We start from the raw sequence: 21,054 nt of genomic DNA on the forward strand, positions 1-21,054 counted from the left end.
GGCGCCTATTTCCTCAAGCTATCGATAGCCGGTGCATCATTGTATGCTATGCAATGCGTGTCATTTCGGGCTCCTAAACTCTCAGCCGTCATTAAACCTCACTCTTGAGGGCCGTGTTTTGCGCTGCAGCCCAACTGTTGGTCCTTCTGTTTTGTTGTTCTCACCAAAGCATGCCACCTGCGCCACCGCCGCTGCCCACGCGGTTCCCTTGTTGGTGTAGGGCCGTCTATTCGTGGGGAGGAGAGGTTTGTGTAATCCCCAACCTGAGGCTTGTGCCCGTTCGACACATGATGCTGACAGCAGTGGCCAGTCCAAGCGTGATTTAGGCTTTGTAGAGGGCGACCTCATCGAATGCTTAAATGCCGGTGATGGATCATGGTGGGTTGGCAGGTTATACCGCGACAGGCGGTCGGTGGGATCCTTTCCCTCCAACTTTGTCGAACTCCTGCCTGCCGACTTTCGTCCTACAACAAGATCCGTCAGCCCTCTTCCTCCAAAGGACACCCCGAGTCCCAAGAACACCCCAACCAAGTCAAAGACCTTCCGCAAGCCGTTTGAAGCATACGCCAAGGCCCCCCACTACACCACTGCCAAGCAACCAGAGGTCTTCAGAGAGATGGTCAAGCCCCGGCAGAGGGAGAACTCGGCCACCTCTCTTGCGAATAGTATTCAGGAAGAGAGACCCTTGAACAGGCCATCGCCTCCAGCTCCTCATCGGCCTAAGCAGTATACTCACAGAGCCATGTCGCCTGCGCCGCCCCCAGCATCTGCCTACCCGCCCCCGGCTTCTTCTCCGGCACCTCCACAGGCACACAGATACGGGACTAGAGCTCCTTCACCGGCACATCCTCAACATCAGATCTTCAATGCTCGGGCTGCCTCCCCGGCACCAACTCAGCACCAGGGTTTCAATGCTCGCGCTCCCTCGCCGGCACCTCCACCACATCAGCTCAGCTTCAGCTCCCGTGCTCCCTCACCGGCGCCTCCACCACACCAGCTCAGCTTCAGCTCCCGAGCCCCCTCACCGGCGCCTCCACCACACCAGTCCAGCTTCGGCTCTCGAGCTCCTTCACCGGCGCCTTCGTTCAACCGTGTTCCGAGCTTTGATGCTGGGCCCAACCAGGGAGACTCTCCGCCTCCACCTCCGCCTCCCCACCGGCATGTTGCCCGCAATGAATCCACCGAGTTCCGCGGCACCTCTTATGATCTTTCACGTCACGACTCAAATGGCTCGTACGCACCGTACAACCCCTATGTGATGTCTCGCCACAACTCCAATAACTCATACGACAGCCACGCGCCCCCGTCTCGGCACGGGTCCCACGGCTCGTATGATGACCAGTCGCACCGTCCAATGACACCCGCGCACTATAGCCAGCGAGCGCCGTCCCCTCGCCGGCCTTCTCCCGGAGCAGGTAATCATATGACTCCCTCTCCTCTACGGGAGGCTATGGACGGCGTGATGGAACAGCTTGACGAGCTTCAGGGCTTGGGAAGCCCCGAGCGTAGAGCCAACGAAAGGGAACCTATAAACCCTTGGTCACCGGAGTCGTTCGACATGCTGTCTTCAAGCCCATCCAGGCGCAAACCCCAGGAACGGATAAGGCCTAGGCCTCTCACCTCAATGGGTATAGCGCAAGCCGATGAGGGATATGAGACGTGGAGCGGAGGCTCATCTCAGGAGGTGTCATACCATGACGGAGCCCGTGAGAGGAATGAGCCTCCCCAGCTCAGCAACTACGTCCAGCGGATGGAGAAGGAATTCCAGAAGATGCACCGGCACAGCCCTAGCGCACCCGTCAACAACTTTAGCGACGTACCCCCGGCTCCCCCACCCAAGGGACAGCCGTACGAGCGTCCAAAATCGTCAATAGGTGCTGCTGCTGGAGGCCCAGCCTCACCAGAGCGCAAGCTGCGATCTCGGAAGTCAGCCTACGATATTGGGCAGGGTGTCTCTCGCACATATACGACAAAGACTAACTCAACGGAGGCCTCATCTGGCAATCAGAGCAACACGAGCTCATCGACTCAGAGCACTAATAAGACGCTATGGAGCGGCGCGTCGGCCGGTGGTTTTAGTGTCACCAGCGCTGGGAGCATGGCACGGAATGGCCAGCGCCCCCAGAGCGCCTTTGGTATGCGAGAGGCGGAGGTGGAGAGGCCCGAGACCCCCTTCACTGGCGTGACCTACCATAGCAGCCATGCGAGCAACGCTCAAGCAACACAACGACCGATGTCGCAGGCTGGCTTCCACGAAGATGTTGCTGGACTGGGAGGCCTGGTACAACCAAAGGCCCCAAAAAGAAATATTTTCAAGAAGATCTTCGAGTCAGCAAAGACTGGTGTGGCTAGTGGCCGAGCCGGCATTGCTGGCGGTACAATTGGAGGTATCGACTCACCGAAACCCTCGCCTATGGCACGCTCGCTGCCACCCGGCTCAATACCGCCCGGCTCATCTCCCATGGTCGGCATTGGCAACCCTCATATGCGAGATTCTGCCAGGGAGATGGGCCTAGGTAATGGTGTGGATTGGGTGCAGGTCCGTCGGGATGTCAACCGGTCCAACTCTTTGAGCAAGAAGGAACGGACCGATCGAAAGGAGCGCTGCCAAATGCTGGATCACCCCACCCTGAACCCTGTCGACGAGCTTTATGAGTGTGTCGAGGGCGATGAAGGAGCAGACGGAAACCCAGTCTTGGATCCCGTCAACTACCAGGCGATCAACCTCGGCCAAGTTGATAAGAACTCGAGGTTTGTTAGCGGTCTCCCTCCGATGACCACAGCCATCACGCTTGCGACCACATACGTATGCCGACCATACCGTAGCGACGTTCAGCGGCTGCGTGCTATCTTTACCTGGGTGGCCGAGAAGATCTGCTGGGAGGAAGACTTCGAGGGCGAAATCGACACGCGCCAGGTGATCCAGAGCAAACGAGCCTGCGCCGAGGAAACTGCTGTACTTGTCATGGAGATGTGCGGTGCCATTGGTATTCACTGCGAGGTTGTGCGGGGCTATCTCAAGAGCCCTGGTGATACACCTGACCTCAACATGATGCCCCGGTCCAACCACTGGTGGAACGCTGTTGTTGTTGACAACGAGTGGCGCATCATGGACTGTTCTCTGGCCAGCCCGTCAAACCCCCGGCGCGGGAACTACTCGAGTGCGCCGAATACCACTGCGGATTTCTGGTACTTCCTGACCCGGCCGCTTGAGATTTGCTGGACTCATGTCCCGGAGCACCACGACCAGCAGCATATTGTGCCCCCGGTGGCCCATGAGACGTTGTTGAACCTGCCCTGTACCTGTCCCACGTTTTTCCGACAAGGTATCGAGGTGGTCGACTACAATACATGTTTGACCCGGATTGAAGACCTTGAGATGGTCCACATTAAGTTTAATGTTCCTGCGGATGTCGAGATCGCCGCCGAGGTTGAGGCACGGGCATACACCCAGGACTTGGACGGCGACGTATTCGAGAGCGGGGAGACGGTCAAGAAGCGGGCTCTAGCGCAGGCCGAGTGGTTCAACGGCATCAAGAGGTACACCATCAAAGCCCTGCTCCCGGGCGACGAGGGCCAGGGGCTCCTCAAGGTGTACGCGGGGAAGCGAGGGTTGATGCACAGCATCAAGGATATCCCCCATCCGCTAGCCTTCTCGCTGCCCATCATCCACACGGGAGAGAACCCCCCCTATGATTTTGTTACCCGTCACCCGACGCCTCATGCCCAGCGGCATGACATATACGTGGTCCAGCCACAGTGTCAGCGGCTTGCGCTCAATAACACGTTTGTCTTTGCGATCCGCCAACACCCGAGCTCGCTGTCTACGGGGCCGCAGTCGGCTCTGACACCGGCATCCAACCCTGGGCCCACCAGCCCGGTGCCATTCGCCCGGCCGGCGTCGGCCATGAGCATGAATGCCTCGACTAGCGGTTCGGGGTCGAATCCGAGCTCGGCAAGCGGCACGGTGGCGGGCAAGAAGCCGGCCAAGCTGGCGATCCAGACGCCGGGAGGCAAGATCCTCCGTCTTATGAGGAAGGAGGACCGCAAGGGCATCAGCGTGGGGAGCAAGGGTCTCAGCGGCGACGAGGACATTAGCGATGGCGGCACCTGGGAGACCATCATCAAGTGCTCGGAGAAGGGGACGTGGAGAGGACTGGTCCTAGCTGACCGCACGGCGAGGTGGTGCGTGTTTGCGGAATGGACATGCGTGGGCTGAGAAGAGCGGCTGTGGGGAGTATTGCCACGAAGATGTGCTTTTGATTTCATTGTGATTTCGAGGAGACGCATGTTTCGGTGTTGGTGGTTGTTTTTCATGGCGGTCACTTGGCTGGATACGTGGCTTGAATATGGGGGCCATTGTACTTACAAAGGGTGGTTGATATCGGTCTGGTTCTGTAGAGACTCAAGGCGCTAGCTGCATTTCAATGTACCTTTGTAATTTCTGTAAAAAAACAAAAACAATAAGCTATAATTTCCCTTGGCTTCGATTCTTGTGTGATGAACCGTGAACGATGAAATTGTGGCCCATGATTGACGAACCCGAGGACTTGAGGACAGTATGCACACTGTCTCGCACACGGCCCACGCCTGGGACGATCGACCGTTCTCGGTCCCGTGTCGAATCCAACTGCGACGGATCACGAGTCTTCGCCGCGACAAGACGACAAGACAACGAGACAACGAGACAACACGCCGAGACGCGACTTTGGGCGCCATCGATCCTCGCGAGAACCGACCGCACGAGAATGAGGCTCTGTCTGCACACCTAGATTCCACCAACAGCGCGTCCCATGAGACCGCCATCATGAACCACGCAGGCTCCTTGCCTCAAGGGCAACCGCCTTTCCCCGGCCAGCCACAGCACCCGCAAGCGCAGCAGCAGCACCAACACCACCAGCAGCATTTTGCGCCCCAGCCCGGTCATCATGGCTATCACCAGGTGTTCCCACAGCAGCAGCAGCAGCAGCAGCAACATCAGCAGCAGCAACATCAGCAGCAGCAACATCAGCAGCAGCAGCCGTCGTACGCGTTCCCGAGCCAGCAGCTGCCCTACGACTTCAACAACCTCGCCCACCTTCAGCAGGCGACGGCGCAGCCTCAACAGGCGCAGCCGCAGCCGCAGCCGCAGCCGCAGCACCTTCACGGGGAGAATCAGTGGGGATTCTACGATAATGGGGGCTTTGGGAATACCGGCGGTGATGGAATGCAGATACCCGCGGCGGACCAATATATGCCTCCTGCCAATGTCTGGCCTCCTCAACAGCAGGAACAGCAGCAGCACGTTCAGAGGCATCAGCAGCAGAGCTTTCACGTCCCATCGCCTCAGATGCCTCAGAATATGATCCACCAGGCCCAGTTCCAACGCCAAGCCCAAGTGCCCTCACCGCAGATGGCACATCTGCAGCACCAGCAGCATCAACAGCCGCCCCGAAGATCACCGAGCATGCCCCAGCAGATGCAGCAGCAACAGCCACCTCAGCACCGGCTGTCGCCGCATGCGCAGGGGCAGCCGCAATTCCAGCATCACCAGATGCAGCAGCAGCAGCAGTATCAACAGCGGCACGGACAGCCGCAGATGCAGCGGCAAACACAGCCGTCGCCATCGATATCGCAGCAACAGTTTACTCCTCCGCCACAGCGAATCCAGCCTCAGGCTTCTCTACAACCCCAACCCCAACCTCCGCCGAAGCAGAAGCAACAGCCACAGGTTCAGAAGATCCAGCAGATTCAGTCCCAGCCGCAAGCTCGAACTCCACCTCAAGTCCAGCGACAGCTACAGCAGTCTCCCCGGCCTCAAGTACGGGCTCCCCCCAATGTTCAGGCTCGACCTTCGCTTTCACCTTCACCTCAGATTGGAGCTGCCCAGCACCCGTCGCCTCATCCCCAAGCACAGCCAACTCCCACCGACCAGCAGTTTCAACCCCAGCAGACTATACAACCTCAGCAGACTATACAGCCTCAGAAGACTATACAGCCTCAGCAGACTATACAACCTCTGCAGACTATACAACCTAAGCAGACTATACAACCTAAGCAGACTATACAACCTAAGCAGACTCCACAACCTCAACAGACTCCACAACCTCAGCAACCGCCACAAACTCCACAGCTGCCACCTCAGGAGCAAGTGCAGTTTGTGAACTTGCAAGATATCCAGCGAATGCCAATGCCAATGCCAATTTCAACGTCCTCAGCTATCGGGAAGCCCCCTAGTAGCACTGGTTCCTCAAGACAACCATCCCTCCAACCGGCGCCGGTCATCAAAAAGTCGCCATCGGCCACCCCTAGCATGTCGACCATCCCCCTGAAGAAACCCGATCCATCGAGACCTCATCAAAGCCCCAAGGTGTCTGCCTCGCAGTCCCCAGCTGCGTCTGTGGGTCGGATATCTAGCAAATCGCCCGCCGTGTCGAATAAGCCCTCCCCCTACAATGCCACCCCTATGATGGTTGCGCTAGCGGAAGAATTCATCACCAAGGCTCGCGCAGCAGCACCCACTGTCGCGGCCAGTTTGCAATCGGACCAGGTTGAGGAGTACCAAAAGATGATAGGTACAGGTCTGGGGTGTCTCGAAGCCGCATTGCAGAGCCAGCGACTGTCACCTCGCCAGGAAGCTCGCGTCCGACTCCGCTACGCGGCAGTTCTTCAGGAAGAAACCGAGAACATCATGGAGGCTGAGACTACGCTGAGTAAAGGGATAACATTGTGCGACAAGGTGAGCACTGACTGAGTTTACCTTCCCTACTTAGAACCTTTAACTGACCTGTCTAGCACCGGATGCTCGACTTGAAGTACTGCATGCAGTATCTCATGATGAAGGCACTATCTCAGCGAAACCGAAAGGCTGCTTTGAAAGCATTGGACCAACACATCTCGGATTGTGACGCGTATGTTATCCTTGGATTGATAACCAGAAGCGATATTAACTTTTGCAACTAGTTACAAGCACATTCACTGGGCTTACGCGTTCAGGCTACTAAAAGCGTCATTCTATATGGAGACGGGAAATGCTGCTGATGCTACTTCTCTTGACAATATCCGGTCAATACACAACATGGCTACGGCGAGAGGCGACTCGGCGCTCAGCGTCTACGCCTCGCTCTCGGAAGCTCTGATCCTCCTCAAGACGTCAAGGGGCACTCCCGAGATGATTCAGAGTTGTCTCGCCCAGGCGTCCAAGTATCAATTGGACCCCCAGGTCAAGATCCCTCAGCTGGAACTCATGTATCTGCTTGTAGACTTCCTATCAAGCCTACACCGCGACAAGCAGGATGGGATCGTCGAGCGACTACGGAGACTTCAGAAGAAGATTGATGAATGTCGGAGCTTAGGGATCAAAGCAGACTTCTTGATACCAATCAAGAAGCACTCGTCGTCAATGCAGACCATCGGCCCTGATGTTTCTGCCATCATTCGGCCGGGGAACGATGAGGGCGACTGCGACTATCTGGTCATCACGTTCATGACACAGATGGAACTGATGATCCTTGTGTACGTTTGGATACTAGTATTATTATAGATTGGTGTGGGCTAACTTGGTACAGATTCACAATGGGGGGGCTGACCTATCTCCATAAACCATCGCTGTCGTCTGCCAAGGCATCGACAGTTGACATGTGGAGGCAGGGTCTCAAAATCTTGGGTCACTGTACGAATCTCCCCATCTACAAAAGCGGCGTGATGATTTGGCTTACACATTCTAGGGGACAGCTACAATAAGACCACCGATATACCGGCCGTCTCTCTAAGCCAGGCTATCAAGCAGAGGGAGTGGCGTGCGGATGTCGAGTGCTACCTAAACCTGCTCCTTGGGGTGTTCGCGGCAAGTCAGTGTCAGTGGGACGCTGTGAATGACCATTTGAGGGCAGCAGAAAGAGCAAAGACACACTCGACCGTGGAGAGCATGCTCGATACATTTTTTGTCTATCTCAGAGGAGTTTATTGCCAGGGAATCGGCGATTTCGACAATGCCCTCTCTTACTTCCAGAACCCATCTCTCTCCTTGGTCATTGATCAACCAAAGGACTCGCAGCGCCACCTTGCGCTACTCGCCGCCATGAATCGACTCTGGATCATGCAGCGGCCATCTCACCAGAATGCCCCGATGACCACGGAATTACTCAACCAGCTGGAGCCTCTATGCCGAGATCATTACAATGTCGAAATTCGAGGCGCCTGGTCAGGTGTCAAGGCCACGGTGGTAACAGTCCCCCCTCGCCAGCGCAACCAGCGCAAGGAAGACGCCGGCAGAGCACTGGGCGATGTCAAGGCGTCAGCGAACGCCCTGGCCATAACCATAGGACTGGTCATTGCCCGCGATCTCCTGTACAACAACGTCATTGGCGACCAGGCGTGGAAGTGTATGCAAGCCGCCGCGAAATGGGCCGACAAGAGCAGCAATCCGCTGTGGCAGAGTGTCGTACACGGAATCCTCGCCGACTTCTCCGAGGCGAGGAATGAGAAGGAAAATGCGAAGAGGTTCTGGGACAGGGGTGTACAGGAAGCGAAACTTGCATTTGCTCGGAGTTCATGACGGAAATGGGTTGCCTATGGCGCGGATGGACCAGACCGGCGTTGTGGAATCCTTTGACTTGGCGTCGTGTATGTTTTTAGATGGCTCGCGTTATGGGTTGGGAATTTTGGGCATTTGTACATGAGGTTGTACAACAACCTATGCTGCCGTAGAGGTAGTTAATGTGACCGACCAGGAGCGTTCCAAACGAGCGGCGAAATCCATGGGTTAGACTGGGCTGTGCGTAATCCCATATTAATGATGCTGTTCACATCGTGATACGTGCGCCCCTAGGGCTCAGGCATCGAGCTTGCACGAAACCTAGCTTGCCCTTCACCTACGACCAAAACCAGGGGGAGGCTGCTGGAAGCCAGGAGGCGGCGCAAAACCTGGGGGAGGAGCCGGCGGTGTACCCGTCGCGCCGGGAGCTGGGAAACCGGGCGGGGGAGCAGCAGCGTACCCCTGGGGTCCAGGGGAGCCGCTTGGTGGCCTGAACCCTCCGTGACCTGGGTGGAAGTCTGCCGGGTTCGCATAGCCGCCGGGCTGGCCCTGCGGCGGCCTGGCGGGAAGTCCAGAAGGTGCGGGGGGTAGCGGAACGGACCCTCGGCCAGCCGCCCCGGGGGGAGGCAGGCCGGTGTTGTATGGAGACGGGCCGCGTGGCGGAGGAGCGAAGCCAGGCGGGGGTGCATGGGGCGGAGGAACCCCTTGGGGCATACCAGCGGGCGGCATGACCGAGGGGTCGAAGCCAGCGGGGATGGGTGGTGCGGCGGGAGCCTGGGTCGGCGGGTTGAGGAAGGCCTGCGGGACAGGCTGGGCCTCGGGGACGATGTTGCGCTTCTTGGCCTGGGCGGCGAGCTCTCTCTCAGCCTCGTCACCGTGCCTCTCGCCCCTGCCGTCCTTCTTGAAGGCGTACTGTACCGAAACCTCCTTGCTAAGGATGTACTGGCCGTGGAGGTTGGCGATGGCGGCGTCGCTGCTGTCAAAGTCGCCAAAGCTGACAAAGCCGAAGCCCTTGCTTGCGCCGCTGTCCTCGCGGGCGACCTTGGGCAGACTGAGCAGGGGGCCGAAGCGGCTGAAGGTGTCGTAGAGGATCTTCTCGTCGACGGTAGGGTCGAGGTTGCCGATGAAGAGCTCGGCGCCGACGTCGGCGCTCTTCTGCTTATCGGCCGAGGCCTTGTTGACGCGCAGCGATTTCCCGTAGAGCTTGACGCCGTTCATGACGTTGGCCGCGTACTCAGCGTCGGTCGGGGTGCGGAACTCGACGAAACCGAAGCCCTGATGCGTCTGGGTGACGCGGTCGCGGGGCATGTGGATGTTGTGGATGGGGCCCATCTGAAGCATGATCTCATATACCATGGCAGGCGTGGCGCGCTCGTCGATGTTGCCGATGTAGACGGTCGCGTCCTTGTCCTGCTCCCTGTTGCGAGTCAGCGCGTCGTTGGATCCTCAGAGTGGTGAAGAGTTTGGCTTACCAGTGTCTGTTTTGCGCCATCTTGCCGGTATTGCGGGTAGTTGTCTATGTGTAAAGGGCAACTGAAGCTCTGGGAAAATCAAGTAAAAACGCAACACCCTCCGCTAAAGTGTTAAATGCGTTTCGTCGATGGTGTTTGAAGCTTGAGGAGCCAGTAACTTTTTTGGAGGATGGACGGAGGTTAGGATTTGCCGGGAATGAGCCGGCCAGGATCGGCGCCAAATCTCTTCCTCGACCGCGAAGTTGCAACGCCGGAATTTTTGAGAGAGCAGACTCGCGATCATCCACACCACGCAACCCTCGACTCTACCTCTACCATTACATCAGTGGAGACTGCACGGCAATTGAACGATTGGATTTACACATACTCATACGCCCCATACCTACCGCCAAGATGTTCGCCCTGTCCGAGGAGTCCAAGGTTCGCCGCTCTAACCACATGCTAACGATGACGAATGGGTTCTAACACCAGTGATTCCAGGAGCGCATTGCCAAGCTCATTGATATTTCGCGAGTTGCTATTCATTAGTATGTTTCCATATCCCGAGCTGCAAACTCAAACGGTTGCTAACAACTCTTCAGTGGCTACCTGCCTCTTGTCCTGTATCTCGGTACGACAACAAACGACGATTACGACATCTCGAAAGACGAAACAACTGACTTTTTTTTGCAGGATACACCCGCAGCAACCCCCGCCCTTCCGTCATCCGGTAAGCTCTCTCGTTATTATATCAGGTTAGAGGCGCCAGTGTCTGACAAGCAGTGCAGCCTCCTGTCCCCCCTCTCCTAAGCGACCAAACTAGACCACGACAAACTTTCGATGTGTACACTATTGGAGGGATAGAGAATGACGGGGAATACCAGCATCTCTAGCGTTGAGAGCTGGGATTGTTGCGAGCAGTCTGAGCTGGGAACTGCTCTGCGACGTGTAATATGTAGTGCCTGCCTATGAATTGTACAAAGAACAAACTTCCATCAAAACCACTATGACGGGTCCCTTGCATTTTCTTGGCCATGCTTGGTCGTTAGTTTGCTATTTTGTGTTCCATTCGTGTTGGGCCAGGCTTTAAACCGTTGGGAGCTGCTTGCTGGAGTGACGTGGTGCATGCTCGCAGAATCACAAGTGCTTAAATCCGCGACCTAAAATTTCCGGACGACCTCGGAGGCACCACGCTTCGTCTCCTAGACCTTTCCACGCCCCAACCGCCATGTAAATAATATCCTTCTCTACACAATTGGCCTTGATGCCCTCCCAAAACAATGCGGGCCTCTCCCCCGCGGCCGTCGAGTCCATCGCTGGGCTCACTGCCGGCGCTATCTCAACCCTCGTCGTCCACCCTCTAGACATTGTCAAGACGCGCATGCAGAGTACGACCACGATTACTTGATTCCTCCCTCTCTCCTTTGACTATCTAGACGCTGATCCCTTCTCGCACAGTTTCGCGCACTTCATCCCCGGCCGAGCGCCCTAGCACTATGGCCATTGTCCGCTCCATGACCTCAGGGGGCAGTCCCATCTCTGCCCTCTACCGCGGGCTTACGCCCAACCTCGTCGGCAGCGCCTCCAGCTGGGCCTCCTTCTTCTTCTTCAAGAACCGCATCGAGCGCCTCCTCTGCTCCTGGCGCGGCCGCGAGAAGCCCACCGCCTCCGACTACTTTCTCTCCCCCGCCCTCGCCGGCGCCGCCACCACCGTCCTTACCAACCCCATCTGGGTCATCAAGACTCGCATGCTCTCCTCCGACCGCGGCTCCGCGGGCGCCTACCCCTCCATGACGGCCGGTCTGCGGACCATCCTGCGCGCCGAGGGCATCCGCGGCTTCTACCGCGGCCTCGGCGTCTCCCTCATCGGCGTCTCCCACGGCGCCGTCCAGTTCGCCGTCTACGAGCCCGCCAAGCGTATGTACGCCGCCACGCTTCCCCTGGGCCCCAAGGGTGAGGCCACGCCCATCCCCACCGAGGCCACCGTCCTGCTCTCCAGCGCCTCCAAGCTCATCGCCGGCGCCGTCACATACCCGTACCAGGTCCTCCGGAGCCGCCTCCAGAACTACCAGGCCGACGAGCGCTTCGGGCGCGGGTTCCGCGGCGTGGTGCGCAAGACGTGGCGCGAGGAGGGCGTGAGGGGCTTCTACCGGGGGCTCGTGCCGGGTGTTATTCGTGTCATGCCGGCTACGTGGGTTACGTTCCTCGTGTACGAGAACGTCAAGTTCTATCTGCCGCGGTGGATGGAGTAAAGTAACCTAGCTCGGCGGGGTGGGTACGGCCGACGAAGCGAAGATTCATAGAATAGACCAGGCGTTTTGTGGGCATTGATACCCAGGATAGAGCTACATAGAGCCTTAAGAGGCAGAGATATATTCACAATGACATACCATCACATCTGGAACAACCCCATCGTCACACGCAAAGGAAGCCCAGTGTCGATTCCCAACATACCTATTGTGACATTTCCAGTTACAACTGGACTAATATCACCGCCTGCCGGGTCTGTTCGAGCATCTCTCTTCTCTTACCCCCTTTCCATGCCCACTCGCTGTCATGGACTCGCAGAGGCATCTTGGTTTCCGCTCGCCCCCTCGGATATACGGTCAGCTTGGACACCAAATCGAGCTTTAGGCCCTAGCTGAAGTCTGCAATGCCATGCTCTCTGCTTTTTTGTCGCCAGCTCTAAGGGCTGAAAAGTCGGTGTGTCGTGGCCTTGTTCCGTTGCCATCCTCAGACCCAATGGCCCTCAAAGGCCAACCTCCTCTTCAAGGGGGACCTTGGTACCTACCTGCCCTCCGATCTCGATGAACACTAGTTATGTTATGCAAGCATACTCATAGTTCCCTTTCATCTTGTCTTCTTCTCTCTCTCCGGCAACGGCGTAATATCGCTCACTGCTGCCGCACTTTTGAGTATAGTAATAGTATTACCAACTCGAAGGTCGAGGGAAAGTATGAACCAATAGAGTAAGGGCAAACTTCTTCTAGTATCATGTATGTACTGAGATTTCAAGCATACAATCTGGTCCACATGCCTCCTTTCTTTCATTTGTAATACGCGCATGTTGGTGTTAACTTCGACTACTCCGTACTGGGCAAGTGGAAATCAGGCCGTCACGATTAGACTCCACATCTTCATGGAGATGCTTCGGGACGCTATACGGATCCGTCTACGTACATACACTATAGCTTGCTTCTTGGAACTTGGGAGGCCAGGTCCTTCCCACGACAAGAAAACATGGTCAACGCCGATGAGAATGTGCGGGATCTTCTCTCTTTTCTCCGACGAGATTCCCTCCACCCCTCCCTCCCTCTTTCAGGTGGTTATGCGCGGTTGCACACTAATAGGCATCGCAGAGGCGTAGCTGCAGGACATAGAGCCAAGTCTCCAGAGCCCAGTGGCCAGGTGCTCGGGTCAGGCGGCCATTGGCGCATGAAGGGTTTTCCCCCTTCAAACAAGCTTGACCAGCAATTTTCGCAAGGATCTTGCCAACGTTCGGCCGACCAGGCGCTCTTGTCGTCAGCGAAGTCGTTCCCAGAAGGGGCCACATGTGACTGCGGGTGATAGGTCATATCAGGGGCTCCAAAGAAGCCAAGTCCCACAGCAGATGTCAGGGCAAAAGAGGATCCCGCCTCACCATCGCCCACACCTACTCCTCAGGTCGTCCGCCAATCTGAAGATGAAAATACGCCTCCCACAACACCGGTACGTAGCCAAAATCCCATGGGGACGGTGGTGCTCATGGGCCCCATGGCCCCCATGGCACCCAGGCTCCAGGGGCCAGAACCCCGGCAAACCTCCCGCTCAGCTCGTGGCAACAGCCGTAAGATCCCAGAAACTGCATGAGGCTTGCGAAGAACTCTTTTCTGGGTAACACGATGAACCGAAGGCGGGAAGATCCCACGAGGCCACAACCACATCCAGAGAGATGGGCCCTCAGTGTTGTACCGTACGAGCAGCAATCCCCTCACGTTCCCCATGGGACTCCGACAAGGAGTTCCAGGACATGGTGTGATGGCAGCACGGATAGACAGCTATCCGTCATTGGTGTGGAATTCGTGCGAAGTTTGTTGTTGGGTTGGTTGCAAGGCCAGACATTGAGGCGAACCATGTCAGTCCGGTGCGATAGCCACCACGAGGCGCAAGTCTGTTCGTACGGGGCAGTCGCAGCAACTGCAACATATTTGGTTAGTGTTCTCCAATCCATGCCTCCAGGGATACTTCTCGTCGAGCTTCTGCAGGTGGATGAATGCGTTTCGACTGCGGCGGCGGAACCGCCAGCGGAGATGGGGAGCATCAAACCATGACATTTCATCACTTAGTAAAGGACCTATAAAATGGGATTTGGACTCACAAGATACCGGTTATCATCGGGGCTTTGCCCGCCTTTGGACAGAAGATCATGACCATACTCCTGCCTCAGCATGAGGGGCGTGGGGACCGAGAGATGAGCGCAAGCAAGTGTCGGTATACCCGTGGAGATATGCGAGACTTGAGCGTGGAATTGTCTAGATTCGGTGATCTTTGCTCGGGAGACAACTACCATCAAAACGAGGGTATCGGTACGATTGACGCACAATAGTACGTACTGATGTCGCTCTGCCCAACGTCATTCCGCGCTGGGATTGAGACTCAAGGGATCAAAGCCGGTTGGAACAGGTGACCGTTAACAGGTGAGCTCGAAGTTTTGGCAATGGCCTAGAACAGCGGAAACGAGCCTATGTGATGTAAATTTGGCTCGACGATGCGACATCTCACGAACTGCTGACGCTCCTTCTCGATCTTTGTGTTGGTGGCGTAGTTCCCTCATCGGAATACAGGGGCCCCAGACACGGGCAGCACCACAGAGATGGGAGAGTGACGGGAGCCAGGGGACAGTCATAACCGCCCGGGGCCTGCCGAGGTCGCGAGGCTTGCAGGCAGCCCGGGTGGTACGATATGCCCGGTCGATGTAACATTAACAGCTGCAAAATCCCGTCCAGGCTGATACCGCTTGATCGGACCTGGGTTCACACATTCCCCTGGAACACAAGGGTCTAACCGACCCATGAGTGCGGCCGAGGCGACGAAACAGTTCGACGGTCGACGAAGCAGCCAGGGCTTGAAAATAGATTTTGTCAGGTTCGTCATATTGGAGAAGAGACGAAGGTGAGATCTGATAGATTAATAGCGATACCCTGTCTGAGGTATCCAGGGGTCCTGGAACGAACTCCCGCACACGCCCCTAGCTGGGAGCAAAACAGAACCTCGCATTTCGTCAGAACCCCCAAAACTACAGTGGTATTACCCAGGGCATGGAGGCGGTAAGGAAATTTCTCAGGGTTTGTTGGCGTCACGGTGGGTAGGTACGAGTACCAGACATGTTACTGAACAGGGCCATGAAGGCGGCCGAGATACCTCGCATAAGCCACCTACTCCATAGAAGCCAGCGCGAATACATAGGCTGATGGTGGGGTAGGCCAAGTGTGAATACTCCCTAGCCTTTGGCAAGATCGAGAAAACATTGAGTCAAGTGTGAAGGTCAAAGCGAGGGCACACAGGAGCAAGGAGGAGCTGTCTCGGGGGCTAGATGTTCAGATGGGCAGTTTCCTAGATGTGGTCTCCGGCCAAGTCACCGCTGACAAGATAATCCAGAAGGGAAGGCACTCAGTGGCCTGGGTAACATATCGTCCAAATGACAAACTCCGCGCGCACTCCCCTCGATTTCTGCGGCAGCCACCTGCGTACGAGCGCAGCCCGAGACTACGTGTCTGTATGCAGATGCGATCGTGGACTTTTGTCCCCTTGCGCTAGATAGATCGTGCTCCAGCAGGGTGGCGAGGGGATACCCAGTCAAGTGTGCATGTTTCGATGACGAAGTGGAGGTCTAAGACGATTCCACCATCCGAGCGCGAGGATACAGGCTCTTCCAGCTGCGTGTGTGATTCCTAAGAAAGCAGAGCTGGGTTATCCGCAGCAGCCCACATGGTTCCCATAATCAGACGGGGCAAGAACCTTTGTACTTCTCCTGGCCCAAGAGTCTAGGCGCATCCGAGAGAGACAGATGTCTGCACTAGGATGGAAGGAGGGGGAGGGAGGTTCGTCGATAGTCCTGGATAGGCTGCCTGCTGGCGTCTGTGCGCGCTCTTGGTATCCGTACGAGTAATAGTGTACGCTGCAGCTTGACATCTGTCTGCATGATGCTGTGCATTGGCGCAGTAACCGCCATGTGGAACCCTACCTGCACTTGCTGCATCGACTAGCCGTCCTATTCGCGGCAAGATGAGGTGGAGGGGTTGGGACTGACGGTATTACTAGGAGACATGTGAGATGAGGTTTTTGGATTAGTTTCGAAAACTTGAAGGCGCAAAACATTTCGATGGTTCCTTCTCCATATGTCGACAACTGAGCCATTGCGGGGCAGGAGATGCTGGGGGGGGTTTCCTTGCAGGAGATCAGCTGCAGCTGCAGACGAGGAAAGTTTAGCGTATATCATGGTATTGCCATTTCTGTCATGTTGTCATTTTTGTTATTGAGGCAAGAGGTAATAACTGGAATGGCCAGGCGACGAAGCATGCATCATGGTCTCCGATTACTCTTGCTGCCTCGCACCTACCTCAGTACTATCCTATATCCAGATTTAACGTCGTGGAGTGCTTTTATTCAAGGCCAGGATACCGGCAGTGGGCATGCTGTTTCCTGTAGTCAATTGGGGTCAAGCTGCGCCAGAAATTGACAAAGATAGTATTAGGCGAGTAACTGCTAACAGGGCAAGAGCACCTCTTCAGTCGGTTGCCATCACCTGGCATTTGGATCCCAGATTGCCCGATTTGGAATCACATTGTATGTCACTGGTCAACTTGACCCCACCAGATTCAACACTGCGATAATATCCGTACATGTAATGTAATACGAAGAATTTGCCGACCATTTGCCTGCCGGCGAACCTAGTGCTAGACAATGGCTTATGCAGGTGCGATAATCCGGGGTATCTTCGACCGGGCTGCCAACCGCTAAGTACCACAATACGAAATCGGGACATGGTGACTAGGGGGACCGGAAGAGCTCCGCGGCGCCCAGCCGGCATGCATCTACCAAGCCGTCCGGTCAACCGTAGGTGGAGCGTGTTGGAACTTCCGGCCGGCGGTCCCAACGGGGTGGATAGTGGCGGCCACCGTCTGAGCCCGTCTGAGTCCGCCTCTCCGCGGGAGTTCCATGGCGGTCCCGGTGGCCCCCCTCATCGCGCCCGGGCGGCGCCAGCGGCAGCGTGACATGGGGATGGTTGGTCGTTGGATCAGTGTTCGTGACTCCTTCGGTCGTTCCTCGAGTCATGTCGTGCTGCCAGCCTGCCCTACACGCCAACTACTAACCGCTGCCGCCGTCGTGGTGTTAGTTCGCGCACGCGGGCCAGGTGGTGCACCGTTTTTATTTGATTGCCCGCCTAGTCGCACCCATCAGCACCCAGGGTCTCGCATGACTCGAATAGCCGCGTCCATCGACCCTACGGCCCTAAGCCCACTTGTCTGTTCCTCTGTGGGGCGGGAAAGGTGTCCAGAATAGGTGCGTCACGGCGTCAGGTCACCAGGTGGCTGGCCTTGATACTCGTAGCTCGTACTAGCCCGTACGAGTAGGCTTGTTCTCTGTTCTCTCTCCTCCCCCCACGCCCCCCCGTGTTCGTCCCCAAACTCGTCGCTTCACCTCCATCCCACTGGCACCCACCCAAATGCCCGTACTACACGATGCTACTACATACATGCATACATACCTAGCGGGCAGTACTACACTACATAGTACATACATACACGTAGCTCCCCTACCCACCCTCACCTGGCTTACCTTATCATGAAATCTCCGTGCCCTTATCACATATCAGTTTCGAGTGGGGCGACGAGTGCAGCATCTGAGTAGCCCTCTGTGATCGCCCTTGCACCCGCGGGACCCCGGTCCGTCGCGCAACCCCAATGCCCCCCCTTCCATAGCCCTACCCCATTTGCTGGCCTGTGTCGAGGACGTGTCCAGGCAAAGTCTGCTGCTTCTTCAAAGTAGCATTGAATTGCCTTGACCGCCTCTGTAGATGCGTCAGTCGCCATCCCCCCGTGTCTGAGCGACTCCCCCTCTTCGCAGAGAATGTACTACCATGTACTTTGAAGGCCATGGCAGCATGCTACTATGTATGCAGGTCCAAGGCCGATCTATATCTCGGGTGGGGCCCCGGTACAGAAGCACAGGCAGCAGATGCATTTAATGCAGCACAGCTCAGACCTCCACATGTTAACCTGGACGGCTTCGACGCACGGGCTCCTCCGAGACATTGACAGCCCAGGCCGTTGCCAGTTGTTGTTGGTGTCACGACTGCCCATTTGTCATTAAAGTGGCGGGCGGCTTGGGCAAATAGTAGTGGGTGCTGGATTTTCTTGGGCCTGGCCAAAAGCCACACTTCAGGAGAGGACACACTTCTCGCGGCTTCAGGGTAGCTTTACGCGCCTCTGTAATCCAGGTAATATTATTACTAGTAGTATTAGCATTGGTGTTTACGTTCCTTTAAGCCATATAGCAACCTACGAATCCAGCATCAACGCTTCAGTTGTTACCCTGTGCTTACCCTGTACAGCAAATACTGAAACTACTACCATATTAATAAACATCAAAGCTGGAATATCAGCTGATGGAGAAGACATTTTTTTATTGCTCGGAGATCTTCTTGTCTTCCACCGTGTGCTACACATTACTACGTGGTCCGATCAATATTCGTTCTAGTAGAGGTTCTACAAGGCAGGTAACCTTCGATCACGATTCCCAACCATTGCACACAAGATCTTGGGATCACCCCATTCCCCCCCTCCCCCAAGCCACACCCGCGCAACCATCTCCCGGGAAAAGAGGAGGGAGGGATTGTCCCACATCTGCGTCACGAATACCCATCATCTGTAGCGTCACCCATGCAACCGGAAACGCATTCAGCTTTCGAGACAAATGGATGGTGGCCCCATGCCGGCGCAGAGCGAATAGGTTGAAGAAGTCTCAAAGGGCTACGTACATACAACCACAACCCGGCTACATACGTATTACTGCACCTCTCCATTTTCATCATATATCGCCCGCGTTTGCAGTTGAAGAAAGGTTGCATAGCCGCTTTTCGCAGCTGCACCCCTGGCATGGACTTCAGTAATCAGAAATTGGAGGCCCTGTACGTTTTCGTAGCGAGGCGCCGAGGACCCCCCAATGGGGGAAATGGGGGGAACGCATGGCAGGGGTTCTCTCCGCGCGCCACAGGGCGCCATTGGTACTATCTATGGGCTGTTTCGATGCATGTCTTCCTGCTAGTCTCGGTTGTCTTCTCGATGCTCGAAATCTTTCTCGTATGGCCCATGGGGCCGTACATACATGCGGAACATGGCGTACATGGCACACGCGGCGGTGGTGCCGGGTCGCGCCCTGCCATGTAGACGCTGTGGCTGGCAGGCGTCTCCTAGGGATGCACGCAGCGCATACCCGGTGTGCATCATGACGCGCTGGCCGTTGGTTATGCCGATCTCTATCCCAGCTTCCAGGAAGCTGGCTCCTGCCAAGGGCCAGGCGGCCGCCTCCACATTTTGTTTTTGTTTTTAGTTAGTTCTTGCGGAAAAGTCTTCGAAACAACATTTGTGGATGATGGCAGATCCGGGGTTGGAGGCCTGCGCCCTCCGTAGCTGACCAAGAGTGTCGGTCAACCCGGGGTAAATTGGCTCCCGAGTTGTTGCTCGGCCACGCCGCTTCGGGCCCTCCGCAACTCCCGTACCTGTATGCTCCGGGCCCATGGATTCCGGGTAGATCCGCCCGTAGCTTTTCATCATGCGTTCATCGGTAGTATTACTGCTCGTATTACAATATTGCCTTGACCATGCCCGCGGGATGCCTCTACTCGTACGAACGCAGCTGAACAGCGGCCCGACAACTGGAACATAGCGAACCACCGCGAGTCAGTTGCCCCCGTGGTCACGCAGCAGTACGAGTACATGGGAAGTATTGGTGTGTAGCTGAGTATGGAGTAGAGCGTCCCGATTATTCTTGCCAATGCGCAAAAAGTCCCTCCCGGGGATGCATCATATTTGGAGAGGCACGGGGCAGCACAAGGGCCAGCTGTAGCCTTCCGCAAAGGGTGTAGTTTGCGACCAGGAGACGTCCAAAGGGTGAAGGATGAGGATGGTATTTTCGGAGGAGTTTTGGGGGAGCTGCTGAGAAGCCGGCATGGGACCTTGTTTCCTCGGATGCGTCCAATCATCTACGGAGAGAACAAGGGCGCACAAGCGCAATATTATGATGTTACACATACGAAGTTGATCCCAGCGATCTGGACAGTGACACAAATGACAAATTGGGTAGTATATAGCCGTCGTGTAGAGGGCTAGGCCCCTATTCGTCAAGGCGCCAGGAGGGCCAAGACTGTGCCGCCAGTAGCAGCCACAGAGCAGCCTTAAGGCCTCTCGGATTTGCGCCACCCGGGTGCCGTGGAGCGGCCCGCCATTGCATTACGTACCCGAAAATTATCGGTACTTGGTGGCATTGCAGCATTGTAGCATTGTGCCTGAGAATCTAGCCCTCTCGTTAACATGTCAGTTCTCAAGAAAATTCGAAAATAGGACTGATAATTAATGCCACTGCAAATACGGATACTGACGTTAGCAAAGCCACCGAGGGCCCAAGTTCCCAGGAGGCGGTTTCAACTTCCAAGGCCCTGAAACGTCCACTGTGGACGACTTCAGCTTCCGATCACCGTCTTGAAGCATTCGAGTGCCTATCGTGCTCTGGATACCTGCCCGTCGTCACATCGTGGTGCCCATTGCCCATGGCAGCTCCCAGGGGGCTAATTCATCGCTCAACGCCACGCAATGTCGTCGGTCTCAGAGGGTCCAGAGTTGTCAGACTTTCAAGAGTCAACGGGTATCGTATGGCTGACGAAGTGATAGACCCTGACGCTATTCCCCAGTCCCCCAGCTTTGCGCCGTTGCTAATGTGTCAGAGTGCGTCGCGCCGTTGAAGTTGATCGATACTAACAGTGCCAGGGGATCAGCGAGTGAGATGTTCTGGAGGTCATAGCAGGAGTGCTTTTTTGGAAGACTTCTCGAA

General features: G+C 56.2%; 4 protein-coding genes across 4 annotated transcripts; 3 read left to right on the top strand and 1 right to left on the bottom strand.

The window, feature by feature from the left end:
* Positions 1-1,423: 1,423 nt before the first annotated feature.
* Positions 1,424-4,219, top strand: ACO1O0_008919 (cohesin loading factor-domain-containing protein; the record flags this gene model as incomplete). The annotated part of the gene is made up of 1 exon (XM_083198273.1): positions 1,424-4,219. The coding sequence occupies one exon, from the start codon at positions 1,424-1,426 to the stop codon at positions 4,217-4,219; it is 2,796 nt and encodes a 931-aa protein (XP_083046008.1).
* Positions 4,220-4,807: 588 nt separating this feature from the next.
* On the top strand, positions 4,808-8,536 carry ACO1O0_008920 (uncharacterized protein; the record flags this gene model as incomplete). Its single annotated transcript, XM_083198274.1, has 4 exons — positions 4,808-6,718; positions 6,775-6,890; positions 6,943-7,494; positions 7,714-8,536. 4 exons carry the CDS (start codon positions 4,808-4,810, stop codon positions 8,534-8,536), a joined length of 3,402 nt encoding a protein of 1,133 aa, XP_083046009.1.
* A 312-nt stretch (positions 8,537-8,848) lies between these two features.
* On the bottom strand, positions 8,849-10,007 carry sap49 (uncharacterized protein; the record flags this gene model as incomplete). Its single annotated transcript, XM_083198275.1, has 2 exons — positions 8,849-9,932; positions 9,988-10,007. 2 exons carry the CDS (start codon positions 10,005-10,007, stop codon positions 8,849-8,851), a joined length of 1,104 nt encoding a protein of 367 aa, XP_083046010.1.
* A 1,223-nt stretch (positions 10,008-11,230) lies between these two features.
* Positions 11,231-12,218, top strand: FLX1 (mitochondrial carrier domain-containing protein; the record flags this gene model as incomplete). Its single annotated transcript, XM_083198276.1, has 2 exons — positions 11,231-11,354; positions 11,425-12,218. 2 exons carry the CDS (start codon positions 11,231-11,233, stop codon positions 12,216-12,218), a joined length of 918 nt encoding a protein of 305 aa, XP_083046011.1.
* Positions 12,219-21,054: the final 8,836 nt, after the last annotated feature.

Source organism: Amphichorda felina, assembly GCF_050947745.1.
Source record: "Amphichorda felina strain 45539 chromosome Unknown scaffold_9, whole genome shotgun sequence".
In the NCBI taxonomy this organism is placed as follows: Eukaryota; Fungi; Ascomycota; class Sordariomycetes; order Hypocreales; family Bionectriaceae; genus Amphichorda; species Amphichorda felina.